General features: G+C 43.7%; 1 protein-coding gene across 8 annotated transcripts in view; it reads left to right on the top strand.

Annotated features, from left to right (window-relative positions):
* LOC139590311 (receptor-type tyrosine-protein phosphatase eta-like) overlaps nucleotides 1–17183 on the top strand; it is a 74427-nt gene that overhangs the window by 47752 nt on the left and 9492 nt on the right. The window contains exons 3-15 of one of the 8 annotated variants that reach the window (XM_071427775.1): nucleotides 75–176; nucleotides 962–1231; nucleotides 1832–2107; nucleotides 4725–4988; nucleotides 5593–5868; nucleotides 6984–7259; nucleotides 8498–8773; nucleotides 9643–9909; nucleotides 11601–11897; nucleotides 12150–12284; nucleotides 14823–15033; nucleotides 15184–15299; nucleotides 15848–15935. In XM_071427775.1, the coding sequence (XP_071283876.1) occupies nucleotides 75–176; nucleotides 962–1231; nucleotides 1832–2107; nucleotides 4725–4988; nucleotides 5593–5868; nucleotides 6984–7259; nucleotides 8498–8773; nucleotides 9643–9909; nucleotides 11601–11897; nucleotides 12150–12284; nucleotides 14823–15033; nucleotides 15184–15299; nucleotides 15848–15935 (2854 nt within the window). Of the gene's footprint in view, nucleotides 1–74; nucleotides 222–961; nucleotides 1232–1831; nucleotides 2108–4724; nucleotides 4989–5592; nucleotides 5869–6983; nucleotides 7260–8497; nucleotides 8774–9642; nucleotides 9910–11600; nucleotides 11898–12149; nucleotides 12285–14822; nucleotides 15034–15183; nucleotides 15300–15847; nucleotides 15936–17183 lie in introns of all 8 variants that reach the window. The other 7 variants (XM_071427774.1, XM_071427778.1, XM_071427776.1 and 4 more) reach the window with 7 other exon arrangements.

Genomic DNA, 17183 nt, shown 5'->3' with positions numbered 1-17183 from the left:
ATATCTGTAACTGACTGTATTTCTGCAAATGGGAAGTTCAGAAGTATTGTAAAGACAGTTTTTTGTTCTTTCAGGCACTGAGGATTGCAGCTCAAAAAATGCAACTGCAGAACCAGCAACCAGTAGTAATGATGATTTATCAGTGAACTCTGCAAGTGGGAACAGAACCTCTTCAGGTGAAACAGTGGTTGGGTCTGCATCACTATCTGATGAGATGAGAGGTGATCTAAGCACTGTAACACGTTTGTGGTTTGGAATGTGACTTTGGGGTGTTTTGCACTTCTATATCATGATTACACTAGTTCATCATTGCAGGGGCATGAATCCAACTGCTTTACTGCAGTAGAGAATGAGGCCAAGAAATGCATCTGCACACCTGACTGGGAGTGCAGTTTCATGCTGTGATTGCAGCATGGCCTTGGAATAGTTTTATCCATGTTAGACTCAGGCTCCCTTCCCTGCTTGTTATGGCTTTTTAGGTTACAGGTTAATAGTTCAACTCACTGTGACACAGAGGTTTGAAATGCATAAGTGATGGGGTAGAGCTGAAGTCCTCTGCCTAGTAGAGAACATTCTGTCCTATCACATATGTACAGGACAGGTGTGGGAATCTTTCAGCTAGAAAGGCTCCTCTCTGGAATATCCAGTTAAGGAAAGAAATGACAGCGTGTTGTGTGTCCCAGTCTTTGTCAGCACACTGCATAAAGCTCACAGCTGAGGCAGCACAGAAATCACTGCTGCACCTAGACAGCTTTACTGCTAGAGGTGAAGTCAAGCTTGAGGAGTTGCAGTAGACAGCAGAGCTTGCAAGTGTGTCTTGCAGTAGACACAGGTGGCTTGATTGTTTTCCTGGCTGATTTCTGTTTTACAGAGACTGGATATGGCAGGGAGGAGAGCACTGTATGTGTTTGTTTGTCAGCAAATATTCTTGTAAGTTTAAAGTTTTTTTCTCTTTTCATAGGATCCAGCCTGATTTATAACCTCACAGCAGAATACATTGGTGTGAATTCTGTCACCTTAAAATGGATGGTGGAAAACAGTGGTTCTGAAAAATACACATACAGGATAGAGGTTGTAAATTGTAGAAATGCTACACTTGTGAAGAACGTGACATCCAATGAAAACAGAGCAGAAATTACTGACTTAATCCCTGGGACACTGTACAACTTCACAGTATTTGCTGTAGGAGCTAATGATGAGACAGAAGGAGACACCATAGACCTGTACACAAGTAAGTCACAAGGTTTTGCATCCCTGTTGCTGATGGTCTGTGCTTTGCTGTGCAGGACAGAGCTCTGCCCACCTGCCTGAGGTTGTAACTTAATAGCAGCCTTACCTGGGCCAGATGCTAAGAATGAGTGGTTCACGTATAGAAGAAACATAGCCTTGATTTATTTATTTACTTAGTAAACACCAAACTCCCTCTAACCCCCCCCCACCATAAACCAAAGAATCCTCCACAATAACAACTAAACCAAAAACCAACCAATAAACCAAACTGAAATTGCCTGCATTGCCAACCATACCCATCCCTTTCCTGTCCACCTCTCTGGATTCCCTGGGAGCTCCACTTCAATGATGACCAAAGCTTCTCCTTTGGAGTGTCAAAGGGAGGTAAATGCCACTCAGCATGGCTTGTCCTCAGTTCTCTCTTCAGCTGCCCAGTGGTGCCACAGCCTCCAGGAATGCCTGGTGATGTTGGGGTGCTCCTACACTCTGGAGCATGAGTGGTGTGAGGGAAGTGAAGCCCTGGTGTGGCTGTGTTCCTTGTTTCCATGTCTGTGAGCAGCTGTTCTTGCAGGTTAACAAGTTGTTGCTTTGCCTTCCCCAGGGCCCAGCCGGGTTCTCGATCTCGAGGCAGAATCCATTGGTGTGAATTCTGTCACCTTAAAATGGGCGGTGAATGACAGCGCTGCTGACACCTACACGTACAGGATAGAGGTTGTCAATGGTACAAGTGATACACCTGTGAAGAACGTGAAATCCAATGGAACCAAAGCAGAAGTTACTGGGTTAATCCCTGGGACACCGTACAACTTCACAGTATTTGCTGTAGCAGCTGATAATGAGACAGAAGGAGAGGGAAGTCCCATAGACCTGTATACAAGTAAGTCACATTTTCCTGCATTGCTGTTGCTGATGGTCTGTGCTTTGCTGTGCAGGACAGAGCTCTGCCCACCTGCCTGATGTTGTAATTTAATAGGCGCCTTACCTGGCCCAGGTAATAATAGGAGCCTTTAATAGCAGCCTTACCTGCTTAAAATGGGTGGTTCATGTATAGAAGAAGCATAACCTTGATTCACAGCATCTGCTGTAGCAGCTGATAATGAGACAGAAGGAGAAGGAAGGTCCACAGACCTGTATACAAGTAAGGAAATGATGGACAGCTCAGAGCTCTTCCTAACTGCTTGAGGGCTAAAGTGTAAAGTTGTTTTGTGTATAGATCTGATGTCTTATTACTGTAGCCTAGTTTGGAATGTCTAGTAAGCAGTGTGCTTCTTTAGGTGTTGAAGAAATACATCCTTGGTTTTAAAAAGAAAATCCAGGCAAACATAATCCACCCTGCTTCCTCTCTATCTTTGTCCTCTTGTCTCTTCTTGTGGGAGATAATTTCTTGTCACAAATAGTGAGCCAGCTAGGAAGGATGCCCTCCTAGAGTTGGTGTTTTTTAATAGAGTTAGATTCATGGGACATGGTAGGTTGCTGACTTGGCTATGGTGATCATTAAATGACTAAGTTTCAAATTTACAGTGTAATGAATAAAAAGAAACAGTAGAGTTGCTCTCCTGGAGTCCAGGAAAGTTTAAGCTGTTCAGGGTACTACTTAGCAGCCTACCTTGGGAATCTGCTTTTGAGGGAATAGGAATCCATGTGTGCTGTTCAATTTTTAAAAACCACTTTTTAGAAGCACAGGAAACAGGCAATTTCACTATGTCAAAACCCTAGTAATAGGGGCAGAAAACCAGCTTTGGTGAACAAGGAACTCTTGGTGGAGCTCCAGAGGGTGAAGAAATTGGATGAGCTCTGAAAGTGAAGTCAGGCCTCTCAGGAGATTACAGAGCTGTGGTTTGTCTATGCATGAAGAAGACACCAGGGCCAGAGCTCAGTTACAGCTGAAACTGGCCAGTGCTCTTTCAGATAACAAGAAAGGCTTTTTGAAGTACATTAATAGCAAGGGGGAGGTCTAAAGAAAGTATTGGACTGATCCTTGTTGAAGATGGTCACCTGCCTAATAGGGATGAAGGAGAAGCAGAGGCGTTCAATGTGTGTTTTGCCTCAGTTTTTGGTGATACTGATAGACCTTGGTGTGCCCAATCCCCAGAGCTGGAGGCCATGAGAGCTGGGACAGTGGCTTTCCCCTTGTGGACACTGGAACTGTGAGGGACCACCTGTATCAGCTGAATGTTCACAAGTCCATGGGGCCTGTTGGGATTCATCCCTGAGTGCAGAAAGATCTCACTGGTGTTACAGCAGGAACCTTCTCCATCAGCTGCCAAAGGCCTTGGGAGCCCGGGGAGGTCTCTGCCAGCCACTGCTACTCCTATTTATCAGGAGAGTGGGAGGAAAGACACAGGAACCTGCAGGCATGCAGTCATCAGGTGCCATCGACATGGGTCACAAAGGGAAAGTCCCATTTAATTAATTTCATCTTTTGACCTTACCTTTGTGGTAAAGTCACCCACCTAGAGGGGAAGGGAAGGTGGTGAATGTAGTTTTTCTGCATTTTACTGAGTTTTTTTGCTTCTGTCCCTCACAGCATCCTTCTGGACAAGTTGTCCAGCTGTGGGATGAGAGGATTCATGGTGTGTTGGGTGTGGAGCTGACTGCAGGGCACGGTTCCAGTGAATGGGGCTGTGTCTGGCTGAGGACAGCACTGGACAGCCACCAGTGCTGTCCTCAGGGCTCAGTCCTAGGGCTGCTCAACATATTTATCAAAGGTGTGGATGCAGGAGTTGAATGCATACTGGGTGTGGTTCTAGGCCCTGCAATTGAAGAAGGATGTGAAGGTCCTTGAATGCCTGTAGAGGAGGGCAAGAAAGCTGGTACAAGGGCTGGAGTGCCTGTCTTGTAAGGAGCAGCTGAGGGCTTTGAGCTTATCTAGTTTGGACAAAAGGAGGCTGAGGGGTGACTTCATTGTTCTCCTCAGCTTCCTGAGGAGGGGAAATGCAAAGGGAGAAGCTGATCTCTATTCTCTGGTTTCCAGGGGTATGATGAGTGGGAATAGTTCAAAGCTGCCTCAGGGAAGGTTTGGGCTTGACATTAGGAAGCATTGCTTTACTGACAGAGGGTATTGCTTTACTGACACTGCAATAGGCTTCCTAGAGAGGTGGTCAGTGCCCCAAGCCCTTCTGTGTTTGAGACATTTGGACAGTACGGTCAGTAATACCTTTTAACTTTTGGTGAGCCATGGGGTGGTCAGGTAGTTGGATGAGTTGGATGAGAGTAGTTATAGGTCTCTTCTAAGTAAATATTCCATTCCTCTCTATCACTTTCCTGCCCACCTCTGGATTCCTAAGGGAAGCCTTAGGAGTTCAATCACTGAAATGGCCTGTGCTTATGTTTTGGGGTGTCAAAGGGTGATTAATGCCTCTCAGAATGATTTGTCTTCAGTTCTCTTTTAGCTGCCCAGTGAAACCCCGGTGTGGCTGTGTTTCTTGCGTCTTGTTAATGTCTGTGAGCAGCTGTTCTTGCAGATTGACAGGTTGTTGTCTTGCCTTCCACAGACCCCAGCCAAGTTCTTGATCTTGAGGCAGAATCCATTGGTGTGACTTCTGTCACCTTAAAATGGGCGGTGAATGACAGCGCTGCTGGCACCTACACGTACAGGATAGAGGTTGTAAGTGGAGCATTTGTGAAGAACGTGACATCCAATGAAACCAAAGCAGAAGTTACTGGGTTAATCCCTGGGACACTGTACAACTTCACAGTATTTGCTGTAGGAGCTAATGATGAGACAGGAGAGGGAAGTCCCATAGACCTGTACACAAGTAAGTCACAGTTTTTTGCATCCCTGTTGCTGATGATCTGTGCTTTGCTGTGCAGGACTGGGCTCTGCCCACCTGCCTGAGGTTGTAACTTAATAGCAGCCTTACCTGGGCCAGATGCTAAGAATGAGTGGTTCACGTATAGAAGAAACATAGCCTTGATTTATTTATTTACTTAGTAAACACCAAACTCCCTCTAACCCCCCCCCCCCCACCATAAACCAAAGAATCCTCCACAACAACAACTAAACCAAAAACCAACCAATAAACCAAACTGAAATTGCCTGCATTGCCAACCATACCCATCCCTTTCCTGTCCACCTCTCTGGATTCCCTGGGAGCTCTGCTTCAATGAAGACCAAAGCTTCTCCTTTGGAGTGTCAAAGGGAGGTAAATGCCACTCAGCATGGCTTGTCCTCAGTTCTCTCTTCAGCTGCCCAGTGGTGCCACAGCCTCCAGGAATGCCTGGTGATGTTGGGGTGCTCCTGCTCTCTGGAGCATGAGTGGTGTGAGGGAAGTGAAGCCCTGGTGTGGCTGTGTTCCTTGTTTCCATGTCTGTGAGCAGCTGTTCTTGCAGGTTAACAAGTTGTTGCTTTGCCTTCCCCAGGGCCCAGCCGGGTTCTCGATCTCGAGGCAGAATCCATTGGTGTGAATTCTGTCACCTTAAAATGGGTGATGAATGACAGCGCTGCTGACACCTACACGTACAGGATAGAGGTTGTCAATGGTACCAATGATACACCTGTGAAGAACGTGAAATCCAATGGAACCAAAGCAGAAATTACTGAGTTAATCCCTGGGACACCATACAACTTCACAGTATTTGCTGTAGCAGCTGATAATGAGACAGAAGGAGAAGGAGTGTCCAGAAATCTGTATACAAGTAAGGAAATGGTGCCTCCAATTGCAAGTAACTGTGCTGTTTGTACCAAATTGCTCTGCTTTCTTACTTTGGGTTTCCAGCTTTGTCCTGTTTCTTGTTGTGACATTGCTTTTCTGCTCCAGCTGTGTGCGCACATGAATGCAGCGATCTTTGCAAAAGGACTGAAATTGTCTCTGTGTTTGCATGTGCCTCCTGTAAATCAGTTATTTCATCAGCATGTCTGTTCAAGACTGTGTAGAGATCCAGCTGCTACCACAGCATGACTTTTCCTAGACACTTGAGGGCTGAATAGACCCCTCACAACACCTCTGGGAGTGGGTTGCCACAGCTCATACCAAAAGATGTGATGTGCATGTGGTGCCATGGTCACTGAGGCTTTTTTTCCTTAAAAATTGTTTTGAGCTCTTTGCAGAGTCTGGGACCTGAGTTTCCTGTGGGATGTGACTGACTCACTTCCTTGGGTTGCATTATCAAGTGTGGTGCCAATCTTGTTGACTTTTTTGCCAGGGCACCTTTTTCCCAGACTAGATAGATGGGATAGGAGTAGACACTACTGTTGTGTGCAGCTCAGAAATGCAAAGAGAACAGGCAATGTCCCTACAAAGCAATTTAGAGGAGTGTGTCCTGGAGCTGCTACTGAGTCTGTAAACTTGTCTAAAGCGGCCTGAAGTGAGTTTTATCTGTCTAGAATAGTGGTGCTGAGTCAGGCTTGCAGACACAGCTCCCTAAGGTATGTCAGCTGTTGGGCCTGTTCAAGCAGCCCATTTCTTTTTCCTGGTATTGAGGAGAGTTTAGGCTGAAGGTCTCAAATTGAGACTCATGGGCACAATTTTTAGTTACCAGATTAATATTAGCTTGGACTGTTTCCTTCCCTGATTTCCATCTGTTTCTCTGTCTGGAAAAGCACTGTGGAAACAAGTGATTGTTGTTGATGAAATGAAATAGAATATCCCCCAAAGCTCCTATGACCTTTCCAGAGATGCCTCAGTATGAATGCCTGAAATAGGGAAGTGAAGCTTGGCACCAAGTGATGCTCATTCTGTGTGGAATAGGGAAATGTGGCTGTGGCTCTTTATTTCTTTATTTTTGATGGGTTGTTGCTTTGCCTTTCACAGGGCCCAGCCGAGTTCTTGATCCCAAGGCAGAATCCATTGGTGTGACTTCTGTCACCTTAAAATGGGCGGTGAATGACAGCGCTGCTGACACCTACACGTACAGGATAGAGGTTGTCAATGGCACCAATGATACACCTGTGAAGAACGTGACATCCAATGAAAACAGAGCAGAAATTACTGGGTTAATCCCTGGGACACCATACAACTTCACAGTATTTGCTGTAGCAGCTGATAATGAGACAGAAGGAGAAGGAGTGCCCATATTCCTGTATACAAGTAAGTCACATTTTCCTGCATTGCTGTTGCTGGTGGTCTGTGCTTTGCTGTGCAGCATGAGGCTCTGCCCACCCACCCAAGGGTTGTAATTTAAGACTGTTGCAGTCAGAGGTGATGATTCCATCCTGGAGCTGGAGATGGCCAATCTCCAAGTTAGAGATGGATGTTAGTATAAAAGAAGAATTGCCCTGGTAGGAAGCTATTGGTAAAGCTTGCTTTCAGCAAGGAGAAGAGACTTTTCCCTGAGCACTGGTCTCTTGCAAATTTGTGAAAGGGGCATTTGCATTTGTTACCTAGAGTATGGGGGCCTGAGATTCTCATTTTAAGGGGCTCCCACAAAGAGCATTTAATGCTGGGTTAGCTTGTGTGATTTGGGGACCTATAGCTGCCATCGTGGTGCAGCCAGGAGAGAGATTCAGGCAGTGCTAGATCAGGAGAACTCCTTTGACCATCCAGTTCCTTGCCATGTTGAGTATTAAAAGTCTTGACATGTGGTGTTGGATGGACCATTTTGGAGCTGGCTTCCAAGGCAGTAGCCCAGCCTGATATTTCCACGCAGTGCATTTGAAGGAAAATGGATTAATGTTCTTGTCATTTGTCTTTTCCTAAAATGTGCCTGCATGTATGATCCTAGATGACCAGTCAATGCCCCAAAGTCTCCCCTGTGCTGTCTGTCTGTAATGGCTAATTGCCCTCTTTTAAAGATGCAGAAAGGATAGGAGACAGATGCAGAAAAAATAGGTGGCTGGAGACAGAGTCTCCAGAGGGTCAGGAGGTGGTTTCTCTTCTATGGGAGTGAAGTGCAGGGCATGAGGATTGGAGTAGAGTGTCTGGTTCATCACTGCTAATCCTCCTCTAGTGATATTTCATCTTCCTTGTATTTTGCTGAACAGAGTTGCACCACTGGCATCTTTCCCCTCCACTGTTCTCTCCTTAATGACTACCTTTTTGCCAGGTGAAACCCTGCAAGTGGTAGCACTGGACAGGACTGTGGCCCTCTTGTCTTTGCCTGTCAAAGGAAAATGACTCATGCTTGAGATGGCTCATTCTCAATTTCCTGCTACCCAGCTATTAATGCCAAAGCCTCCAGGAATGCCTGGTGATGTTGAGGTGCTCCAACACTCTGCAGCATGAGTGGTGTGAGGGAAGTGAAGCCCTGGTGTAGCTGTGTTCCTTGTTTCCATGTCTGTGAGCAGCTGTTCTTGCAGGTTAACAAGTTGTTGCTTTGCCTTCCCCAGGGCCCAGCCGGGTTCTCGATCTCAAGGCAGAATCCATTGGTGTGAATTCTGTCACCTTAAAATGGGTGGTGAATGACAGCGCTGCTGACACCTACACGTACAGGATAGAGGTTGTCAATGGTACCAATGATACACCTGTGAAGAACGTGACATCCAATGAAACCAAAGCAGAAGTTACTGGGTTAATCCCTGGGACACCATACAACTTCACAGTATTTGCTGTAGCAGCTGATCATGAGACAGAAGGAGAGGGAAGTCCCATATTCCTGTATACAAGTAAGTCACATTTTCCTGCATTGCTGTTGCTGTCTGTGTTTTGCTGTGCTGGATAGGGCCCTGCCCACCTGTACATGGCCTGAAATTTAAAGGCTGCTGGCAGAGTTGCTGTGCTTTGCCTGCCTGCAGTCAGAGACGTTTGTGTGAAAGAGACATAGCCTTCTTTAAAAAGACAAAGTAAAACAAACACCTCTAAAACAATGATTGTTAAATTTGGTTACCAAGAACTGTGTCACAGTGGACTCTTCCCAAGAACATTCTCTCTGGCCTCGGATTTTTGTGGGTGCATTTGTTGCCTTCACTTCTTGGAGGATTGGGGCCTCAGAACATTCTTTTAAGGGCTCCCATATAGAGATACTGTGATCTGGGGCCCTGTGGCTGGAGCAGAATGAACTGTAGATAACACTGGCTCAGGAGGACATTCATGGCACGACCTAGGCAAGCTGCTCCTTTGCCACCATTCATCACCTCTGTTCCTCTTTCAGTGATATTTGGAGTTCCTTACCTTTTGCTGTACACAGATAGACCACCATCTCCTTTCTCCAGACCACTCCCCCCTTGTATCTCTCCTGACCAACATCTCTGAATTTCTGACCAAAATCCTGGAGCTGTGGCATTGTAATGATGTATTCTGCTTTAGAGTGTCAAAGGGAGATGAATGCCACTCGAGGTTACATTCCATCAATTCTGTCTTAGCCGTCCACTGGTGCAACAGCCTCCAGGAATGCCTGGTGATGTTGGGTGCTCCTACACTCTGGAGCATGAGTGGTGTGAGGGAAGTGAAGCCCTGGTGTGGCTGTGTTCCTTGTTTCCATGTCTGTGAGCAGCTGTTCTTGCAGGTTAACAAGTTGTTGCTTTGCCTTCCCCAGGGCCCAGCCGGGTTCTCGATCTCGAGGCAGAATCCATTGGTGTGAATTCTGTCACCTTAAAATGGGTGGTGAATGACAGCGCTGCTGGCACCTACACCTACAGGATAGAGGTTGTCAATGGTACATTTGTGAAGAACGTGACATCCAATGGAACCAAAGCAGAAATTACTGGGTTAATCCCTGGGACACTGTACAACTTCACAGTATTTGCTGTAGCAGCTGATCATGCTACAGAAGGAGAAGGAGTGTCCATAGACCGGTACACGTGTAAGTCATGGTTTCTCACATCCCTGTTCCCGTGGGGCACAGGGCTCTGCCCACCTGCCGGGGGTTTTACATACAATGTTATACAATGTTAGGCAGTAGTGCTGCACACAACCTACCTGGAGTCAGCAATGGCAATGTGCGGGAGGGGGATCGTTGCAGGGGGTTTTGTTGCCCTCTGTTTCCTCTGGGTGAAGCCCTCAGGTTCTCATTTGGAAGGCCTCCCAGAGAGTGTGCATCGTGCCTGGGGAACTTCCCCCTTTGGAGGGCCTGTGGATGCAGCTGGTGTTGGGCAGCACAGAATGGTGTGGCTGTCAGCCCTGCTGCTTTGCTCAGCCCATCAGCAGACAGGAGAAGCCTGAGTTACTTCTGCATTCCTCATGTTAGGCATTGTGACTTTTCGTTCTTGTCGTGATCATGTGCTGCCTTCTCCTTTCCTTTGTTTTACCCCCTTTTGACTGAGGTGAAATGAATCTGCTCAGAGCTCCTGACTGGCTTTTCCAAAGGGGTTCTGGGATGAACTTGAGAGTTGCTGGTACTCTAAAAGTGCTGTTTGGCTGAGTTTCTGGAGTCTTCTCATGACTTTCACAGAGCCCAGCACTTTTTTCCTTAGTGGGGTAGAGTATGCTGGTCTCTGACATTTCCCATGGAGCACTGATGATACTTCATCTAACTGTTCCTACAGATAGAGGTCAAAAGTCATGACTCCTCTAGAAACCAGGCATCCATTGTCACCAAGTGTCAGAGGTGTTCCAGGGCTTGTCTGTAATCTCCTATAATCTCACCGTTTCTGTAGGAGTAGCCGACAGTGTGACTGAAGAAAAATAAATATTTATAAATTGCAGTAGAAGTAAGCCCCAGTCACTCACATCTATTTTTACTAAATCTGTTTCTTCTGGTACGCAATTGTGCTTCTCCTTAGTTTCTTAAAATAATACCGCTTCTAACAACAAAATAATTTAGTAGATGAGTCTATAACCCCTGTATTTGAAAGTACCAAATACTTCCTTACCAAGAGAGGCAATAAATTTGGTGTGTATTGTAATTGTAGATTTATAAGTGCTTTGGTCCTGAAGCCCAAGTTTTACAAGATGTTTAGTTAGGGGAACCTTTCTTCTCAGTCTTCCTGCTACTTTACTCTTTAAGTATCTTTCTGTATCAGGTCATAAGGTTGAGTTTTTATACTACGTCCTAGAAGACTCTCACCCAAACTGACTTGTTATAGTTGCCGCTTTTAAGAATGGCTACTGCTGTGCTCTTAATGGACAGAGATTAATTTAATTTGGTTATGTGTTCACCATTAAGTGTTTTATATAATTATAGAGGGATTTAGTGGCAGTCTACATACTACTCTAAAATGTTCTTAGAGTAATATGTTAAAGAGTTGAGCAGTATTTTGAAAATGTTGCGGATCTTGCTAGATAATCAGCCTAAATTTTCTCAGTAACCCTGTCTGTAGAGGAGGTAAAGAGCACAGAATAGGTCTGTGTATTGTGTTAAATAGTTGTCTTCCTCATAGGGTAACAAGTCCTTGTGTAGGCAGTAGGTGCCGTGTAGGCATCTTTTTAAAAGGGGAAGGAATACTGAAGTTTTACAAGCATTTATACACATAACATACAAATACACAGCTTTTTCTAATGGCAAGGCTTGATTTCTTACTCCTCCTTTTTTGTTATTTTTTTTTCTTTTGGCAGTTACTGTCTCAGTGGATTCACTTCAGTGTGAGTCAGTGGCCAAGCAGCCTTTCCTAATGCTGAAGTGGAAATGTCCTCTTGGTAACAACTCTGGCTTCAGAATCAAAATATATAATATAAGTACTTCTGAGGTAGTGAGAGAAGACTTGGCTCCACGCTGCACGGTAGAAGGCTTCGAGCAAACCTTCCAAATAGCACATTTAAATTTTTTCAGCACCTATAATGTTACTATTATGACTCTTCAAAATGGCTCTGAAAGCTCTCCAGTGGACAAGTTGTGTCACACCAGCATTACTGGTAAGCATTAAGATCTGAGCATGAAAGATACTTGTAGGACAGAAATATTAACTTCATGATTGCAGAATACCAGACTTGGTATGCACTACATTATCAGCCTGCAGAGTATGATTAGAACACTATATTAATTCATAGTCTAATGTGATGCACAATAAATATGTATTATGTGAACAGTGTTGATATCACAGCCTTTTCTTGTTTGGAAAACTTTTATCAGTGTTTAATGTACTAAAAAAATGTTTTTGTTGGCAGACCCACCTCCTCCAACTGAAGTTCCTTCAGTCAAGGCCGTCAGTCACAGCTCTTTGTCTGTTGAATTCTCCGATTTTGATTCACTGAATGGTCCATTGAAAGCCTATGCAATAATGATTACAACAGAAGATCAAAGTAAGGTGTTTATGATATTATCATGTAGCTGAAACAATTTACCAGGCAGCATTATGTTTTACACTCTAAATAGGTGTTAAACAGATAAAGAAAAGGCAGGCTCAGAATTTTTAATCACTTTTCAGAAGTCATGAGGCAGATACCTTGCTTGAAGTCAGGTCACTCCTTGTTTTCAGAAGGTGCCTATTTTCACTCAGTCTTTTCCTGCCTGACTTATCTTTGTAGATAAAACTCTTATGTATTGCCCCTGTGCTGTTGCCACCTTGATTTGCCAGTGATTCCTTTCCCCAAGATCGTGTAGTGTCCTTTCTTTCCCCACAGAATAATTTTCAGACCAGCTAATAGAAGCAGCCTTGGAATATGAAATGTTCTTCCCCCCTTTCTTCTTCAGCTGAAAGATGCCTGCAGTTAGGTCTTAAAAGGAAAAGAGATTTTTTTTCCTGATTTTACCCAAAACACTTTAACTAAGAGAGTTGGGATGTGGGCGGAAGGCTTAAATATCATTGACAGCATTAATGGAAGTTAAATTCCATGGAAAACTAGAGAACTGAGAAATGTCTCTGATAGGTGAATGTCTGGTGGTAAAACACTAAATTAAGGAACTTAGTTTTGCAGCATAGGTTCCACTTGAACAACTGTTCATATTTGCCTGTGCACTGGAAATTAGGCACCTGATGGAGACAGTTTCTGCAAAGCAGGAGTTGACATTCATGCTTATCCTTTGTTACAACACTGGAAATTCATTTTGCACAATTTTGATTATAGATCTTCCTTCAGTGGTTTTCCATGCAATATACATCCAAGAAATGCATGTTTGTGTGGGATATATATATATATATATATATATATATATATGTTACATCACATCAGTGCAGAAAATTCCTATTTTTCACATGCCTACTCAGCTGCCCCAGAATTGCTGATTTGAATGCCAGTCTCTTGCCTGCAGTTCTGCTTGTAACTTCAGCCAATCCTGGTTAGTCACAAGGAGATCTGGTGTATTCTTCTGTGTGGTTTGGATTGGAAGGTATTCAAGGAGGAATTTGTAGGATGAGACTGAGAGAAATAAGGGAGGAAGGTCGCCCACGTCTGTAATTTACAGTGAGTGCTTTGGTGGGAGCAGAAGACAGCCTCACAGCCAAGCATCTCTTCAGCCTTTTTGTTGAAATAGCACAAATATTCTTGAGATGTGTTTCTCTGTTCTAAACCAGTCATGGTTGCCTCTAGGATAGACAGAGAGGACTTTATTCTGTTGTGTAAGAAATACACAATGCTTTATTCTGTTGTCTAAGGCTGTTTGAAATGTTGTAGGGTGGTATTCAAGGCATCTACGAGGAGCTGCAGGTATAACCAGGGATGTACCTTTTGTTGGAATGGAAACTAGGGACACGACAAGAATAACATACATCAGGTAGTATTGAACACCCATTTCTAGGCAGCTGAGTTATTTGCAACCTCATCTGCTTTTAATGAGACCAAGTTAGTGCTCTAGAAGAGTTGTGTTGCACCATGTTGCTGCGGAGTTACAGTTGAGGAGAGCATTGCTGCTGGTGGTGGATCACCCCTTGTCTGCACAGCTCTAGAAGACTTACCAGAGCTTTTCCACCTTTCAGAACCTCCTGCAAGGCTTCTCCTTTTTAAAGGTGAATTCAGTATTATACCCACTTTTAGAAGGACCTTTTAGCTTTGTAAAGACAGTCAGTAGAGAGCAAACTTCTGGCAAATGAGTGAGATTTTTTGTCCTGCCTCAGCAGTAGGGAGATTTGTCGGTTGGTTTGCTCTTGAGTTGTTGGGACAACTGGTAAATTGAGTTTATTATTACCTCTTAGGTTACATGTGCCTCAACTGTATAATTGCCTCAAGATTCTAGGGTTTGTCTGCTGTAAGAACAGACACTGTAAAGTGGTGCTGTTGTGCAAATGGTGTCCTGTTGGTCACTGCTCACTGTGGTAGCCTGTTCTTAATCTTCTGAAGAGGAAATTGTTCTTATCATTGTTTTGTCCAGTGCTTGTCTATGTCAAAGAAAGGCAGAAATAACCTCTTTTGTCTCCTACAGTTCAGGTGTGAGACTTCTTGTAGGATAGAACAAGGTCAGGACAAGTTTAGTGTCACCCTGAATGAGGCCTTATGCTTTTTGGGTAGCACAAATACTGATGGATTTTTTTCTACACCATTTGCATTTTACTCTCTACATACAAAAAATGATACAACACATATGGATAAAGCTGACTTGGCTGGTGAAATCTGTCCATGAGGGTGCCTGGTTCCAGCACTCATGCACCTTTATTCAGAAGCTCCTATACAGGCTAGAAGTAAAACCAATAGAAAATTAAAACAGATAACACTGGGGAGAGGTGGTGCAGTAGATTTCACTGCAGTAGAAGAGGTTTCTGAGATTATCTGTTGTTCTCAGCCTTTACTTCAAGCAGTACTTGTGGAGAAATGACAGCTGTAGTTGATGTGACCATCTCTGCCACTGTGCCAATTGATACAAAACCAGGGGATGAATTATATCCATGTTCTTGTTGTTTCCTGAAGGTTCTGAGTCTTTGAAGTTAAAATTGAACAACACATACAAAGATTTCAAGAAGAAGACAACAACTGCCTATGTTACATATGTCATAAAAACAGAGCAGGCAGATTCACATCCTTCCCGTTCTCAGAGTGATAAAAACATCATTAATGTAGGCAAGGGAAACACAATGTATGGCTACGAAAATGGACCATTGATCCCTCTTCGTTCATACAGGTATTTATTTCAAACCACCCTTTTGATAAGTTTTCTGCTGTTGAAATCTAGAAGATCATCTAATGGAAAGATTACAGATCTTGCTAAAGGCTATTAAAACCCTGTAATGTACCTGGTTTTGTTTTTTTCTTATTCCTTCCTTTTCAACAGGGCATGTGTTGCAGGTTTCACTAATATAACCTTTATGGATGATGTGATTGAGGGGGAAGATAGTTACGTATCATTTTCACCCTGCTCTGAACCAGTCTTACTGCCCCAGGATCCAGGTATAGTTAATGTCAAATGTAGGACAGGCAGCTTGGCACATACACAGCGTGTGGAAATTCCCTAATTATGGCAAGTTTCATAATATCAAAACACCTGTTGGTTTCTCTGTATGAACTATTTCTTTCTAGCTTTGCTTTGTAAACTCATACCTTGCTAGTTCTGCAGGTGACCCCTTTTTTCCTTGTAGGATTCCACTGTAGGAGTAGCCAAAAGCCATGGCATGCTAAAAGGGATTGGATGACACAGTGAGACTTCGGTGTAGCAACAAATAGCAACTGATGGTCTCACAGTTCTGTTAAACTAGAAGCAGGTGCATTGAAATGCAGATACTGGTCCTTTGATCCCAATTTTATATTAATTTAACATTCTCTGGTTATTATTCTTAAGGAGATTTCAATTCTGGTACTGCCAAAGGACAGTAAAGACAAGGTATTTTAGTAGAGTGAGGCATGCTTGGTTAGTCACTTGCAAGGTTCTGCTGTAGCGTGTTGATTCAGTTAGGAGTTACTGAAGAGGACAATGAGTAATACCTTTTCTCTTTTATCAGGTGTTATTGCTGGAGTGGTTATTGGATGCCTCTTGGCTATCTTGGCTGTAGTCGCTGTAGGGGGCTTCATATTCTGGAGAAGGAGAAGGTAATGTGTGTTTGTTGCTGTTTTGGTTGTGTTGAGGAGCACCAGTGTTTCACTTCAGTATTTTTCTCATAAAAGGGCTCTCTCTGTCCTGATACATGGCTGTCAAGATGTTTTAAAATATGTTGTATTAAAATGTTGTTTATATGTTACAGATTAGAGTTGAAGTATCAAACCACTCGTTTCATAACTTTGTTTAAGCCCATAGTTACCAACTATGAGTTGAGAAGAGCTAAACAAAATAAATTTTAATTCATAGAACAGAATTATAGAATCATAGAATTGCTTGGGTTAGAAGGGACCTTCAAGATCCTCCAGTTCCTATCCCCCTTCGATGGGCAGGGACACCTCCCACTATCCCAGGTTGCTCAGAGCTTCTTTTCAGTCTGGCCTTGAACACTGCCAGAGATGGGGCATCCACAGCTTCTCTGGGCAACCTGTGCCACTGCCTCACCATTCATGAATAGTGATGAAGTTATTCAGTCACAAGTGAGCAAACATCTCAAATTATTGTGCTAAAAGTAATTTGGTATAATTGTACCTTAGATGGTTTGATTTTAAATGATCCATCAGTCATTCTTTTTAATTGCTTGATAGCCTGTCACATGAAACTTCTGTTCTGGAATTTCGAGAAGCTGATTAGTTTGAGCTGGTCTCCGTTTCCAACCTTGTTCAAATCATCTGGGATGTAAGACTGCACAAAGGCTTTTTCCTGCTGCTGACCATCCTTTATGTGGAGTTAGCCATAGGGCCCTTAGTCCAGTTTTCTTAGTTGCTTCAAGTAACTGTTGTTATTTTTACAATTGTGTCCAATAGTTGTGTACAACCTTGGGAAGAGCTTCCTTTAAAGCTAGCAGCATTTCTTTTCATTCAGCTACCACTGAATGACTGACGCATCACTGTTGAGCACTTCCTGTAGCAATTCTGGGATTAGCAGCAGTTCTCCTGAGATATCAGTTAGTGGTGTGGATCCCTCAGTTGTACATCTTCCACCAAAATACGTGCTTTGTGTCCAGGCTTTATACTCTGGTTCCAACAGAAAGAAGCAGTCCCATTGGACAACATCACCAAAAGAAGGGTGAAGGTTTTTTCGGTTTTTGTTGGTTTTGTTTTTGTTTTGTTTTGTTTTTTTATTCTAGGTGTAAAAGTTTGCCTCAGGAGTTTGGGGTTGTTTTTTTTTTCACATAATAAGATGCTTTAAAAGAGATTGTTCTCAACAGGCACAAGGAAACAGATAAGAAATTTTGTATA

This window comes from Agelaius tricolor, unplaced genomic scaffold (genome assembly GCF_023055355.1).
Source record: "Agelaius tricolor isolate 1412-34295 unplaced genomic scaffold, bAgeTri1.0.p SCAF_5, whole genome shotgun sequence".
Classification (NCBI taxonomy): Eukaryota; Metazoa; Chordata; class Aves; order Passeriformes; family Icteridae; genus Agelaius; species Agelaius tricolor.
Note: the sequence above shows the minus strand (reverse complement) of the source record. Positions and strands in the feature narration are given on the sequence as shown.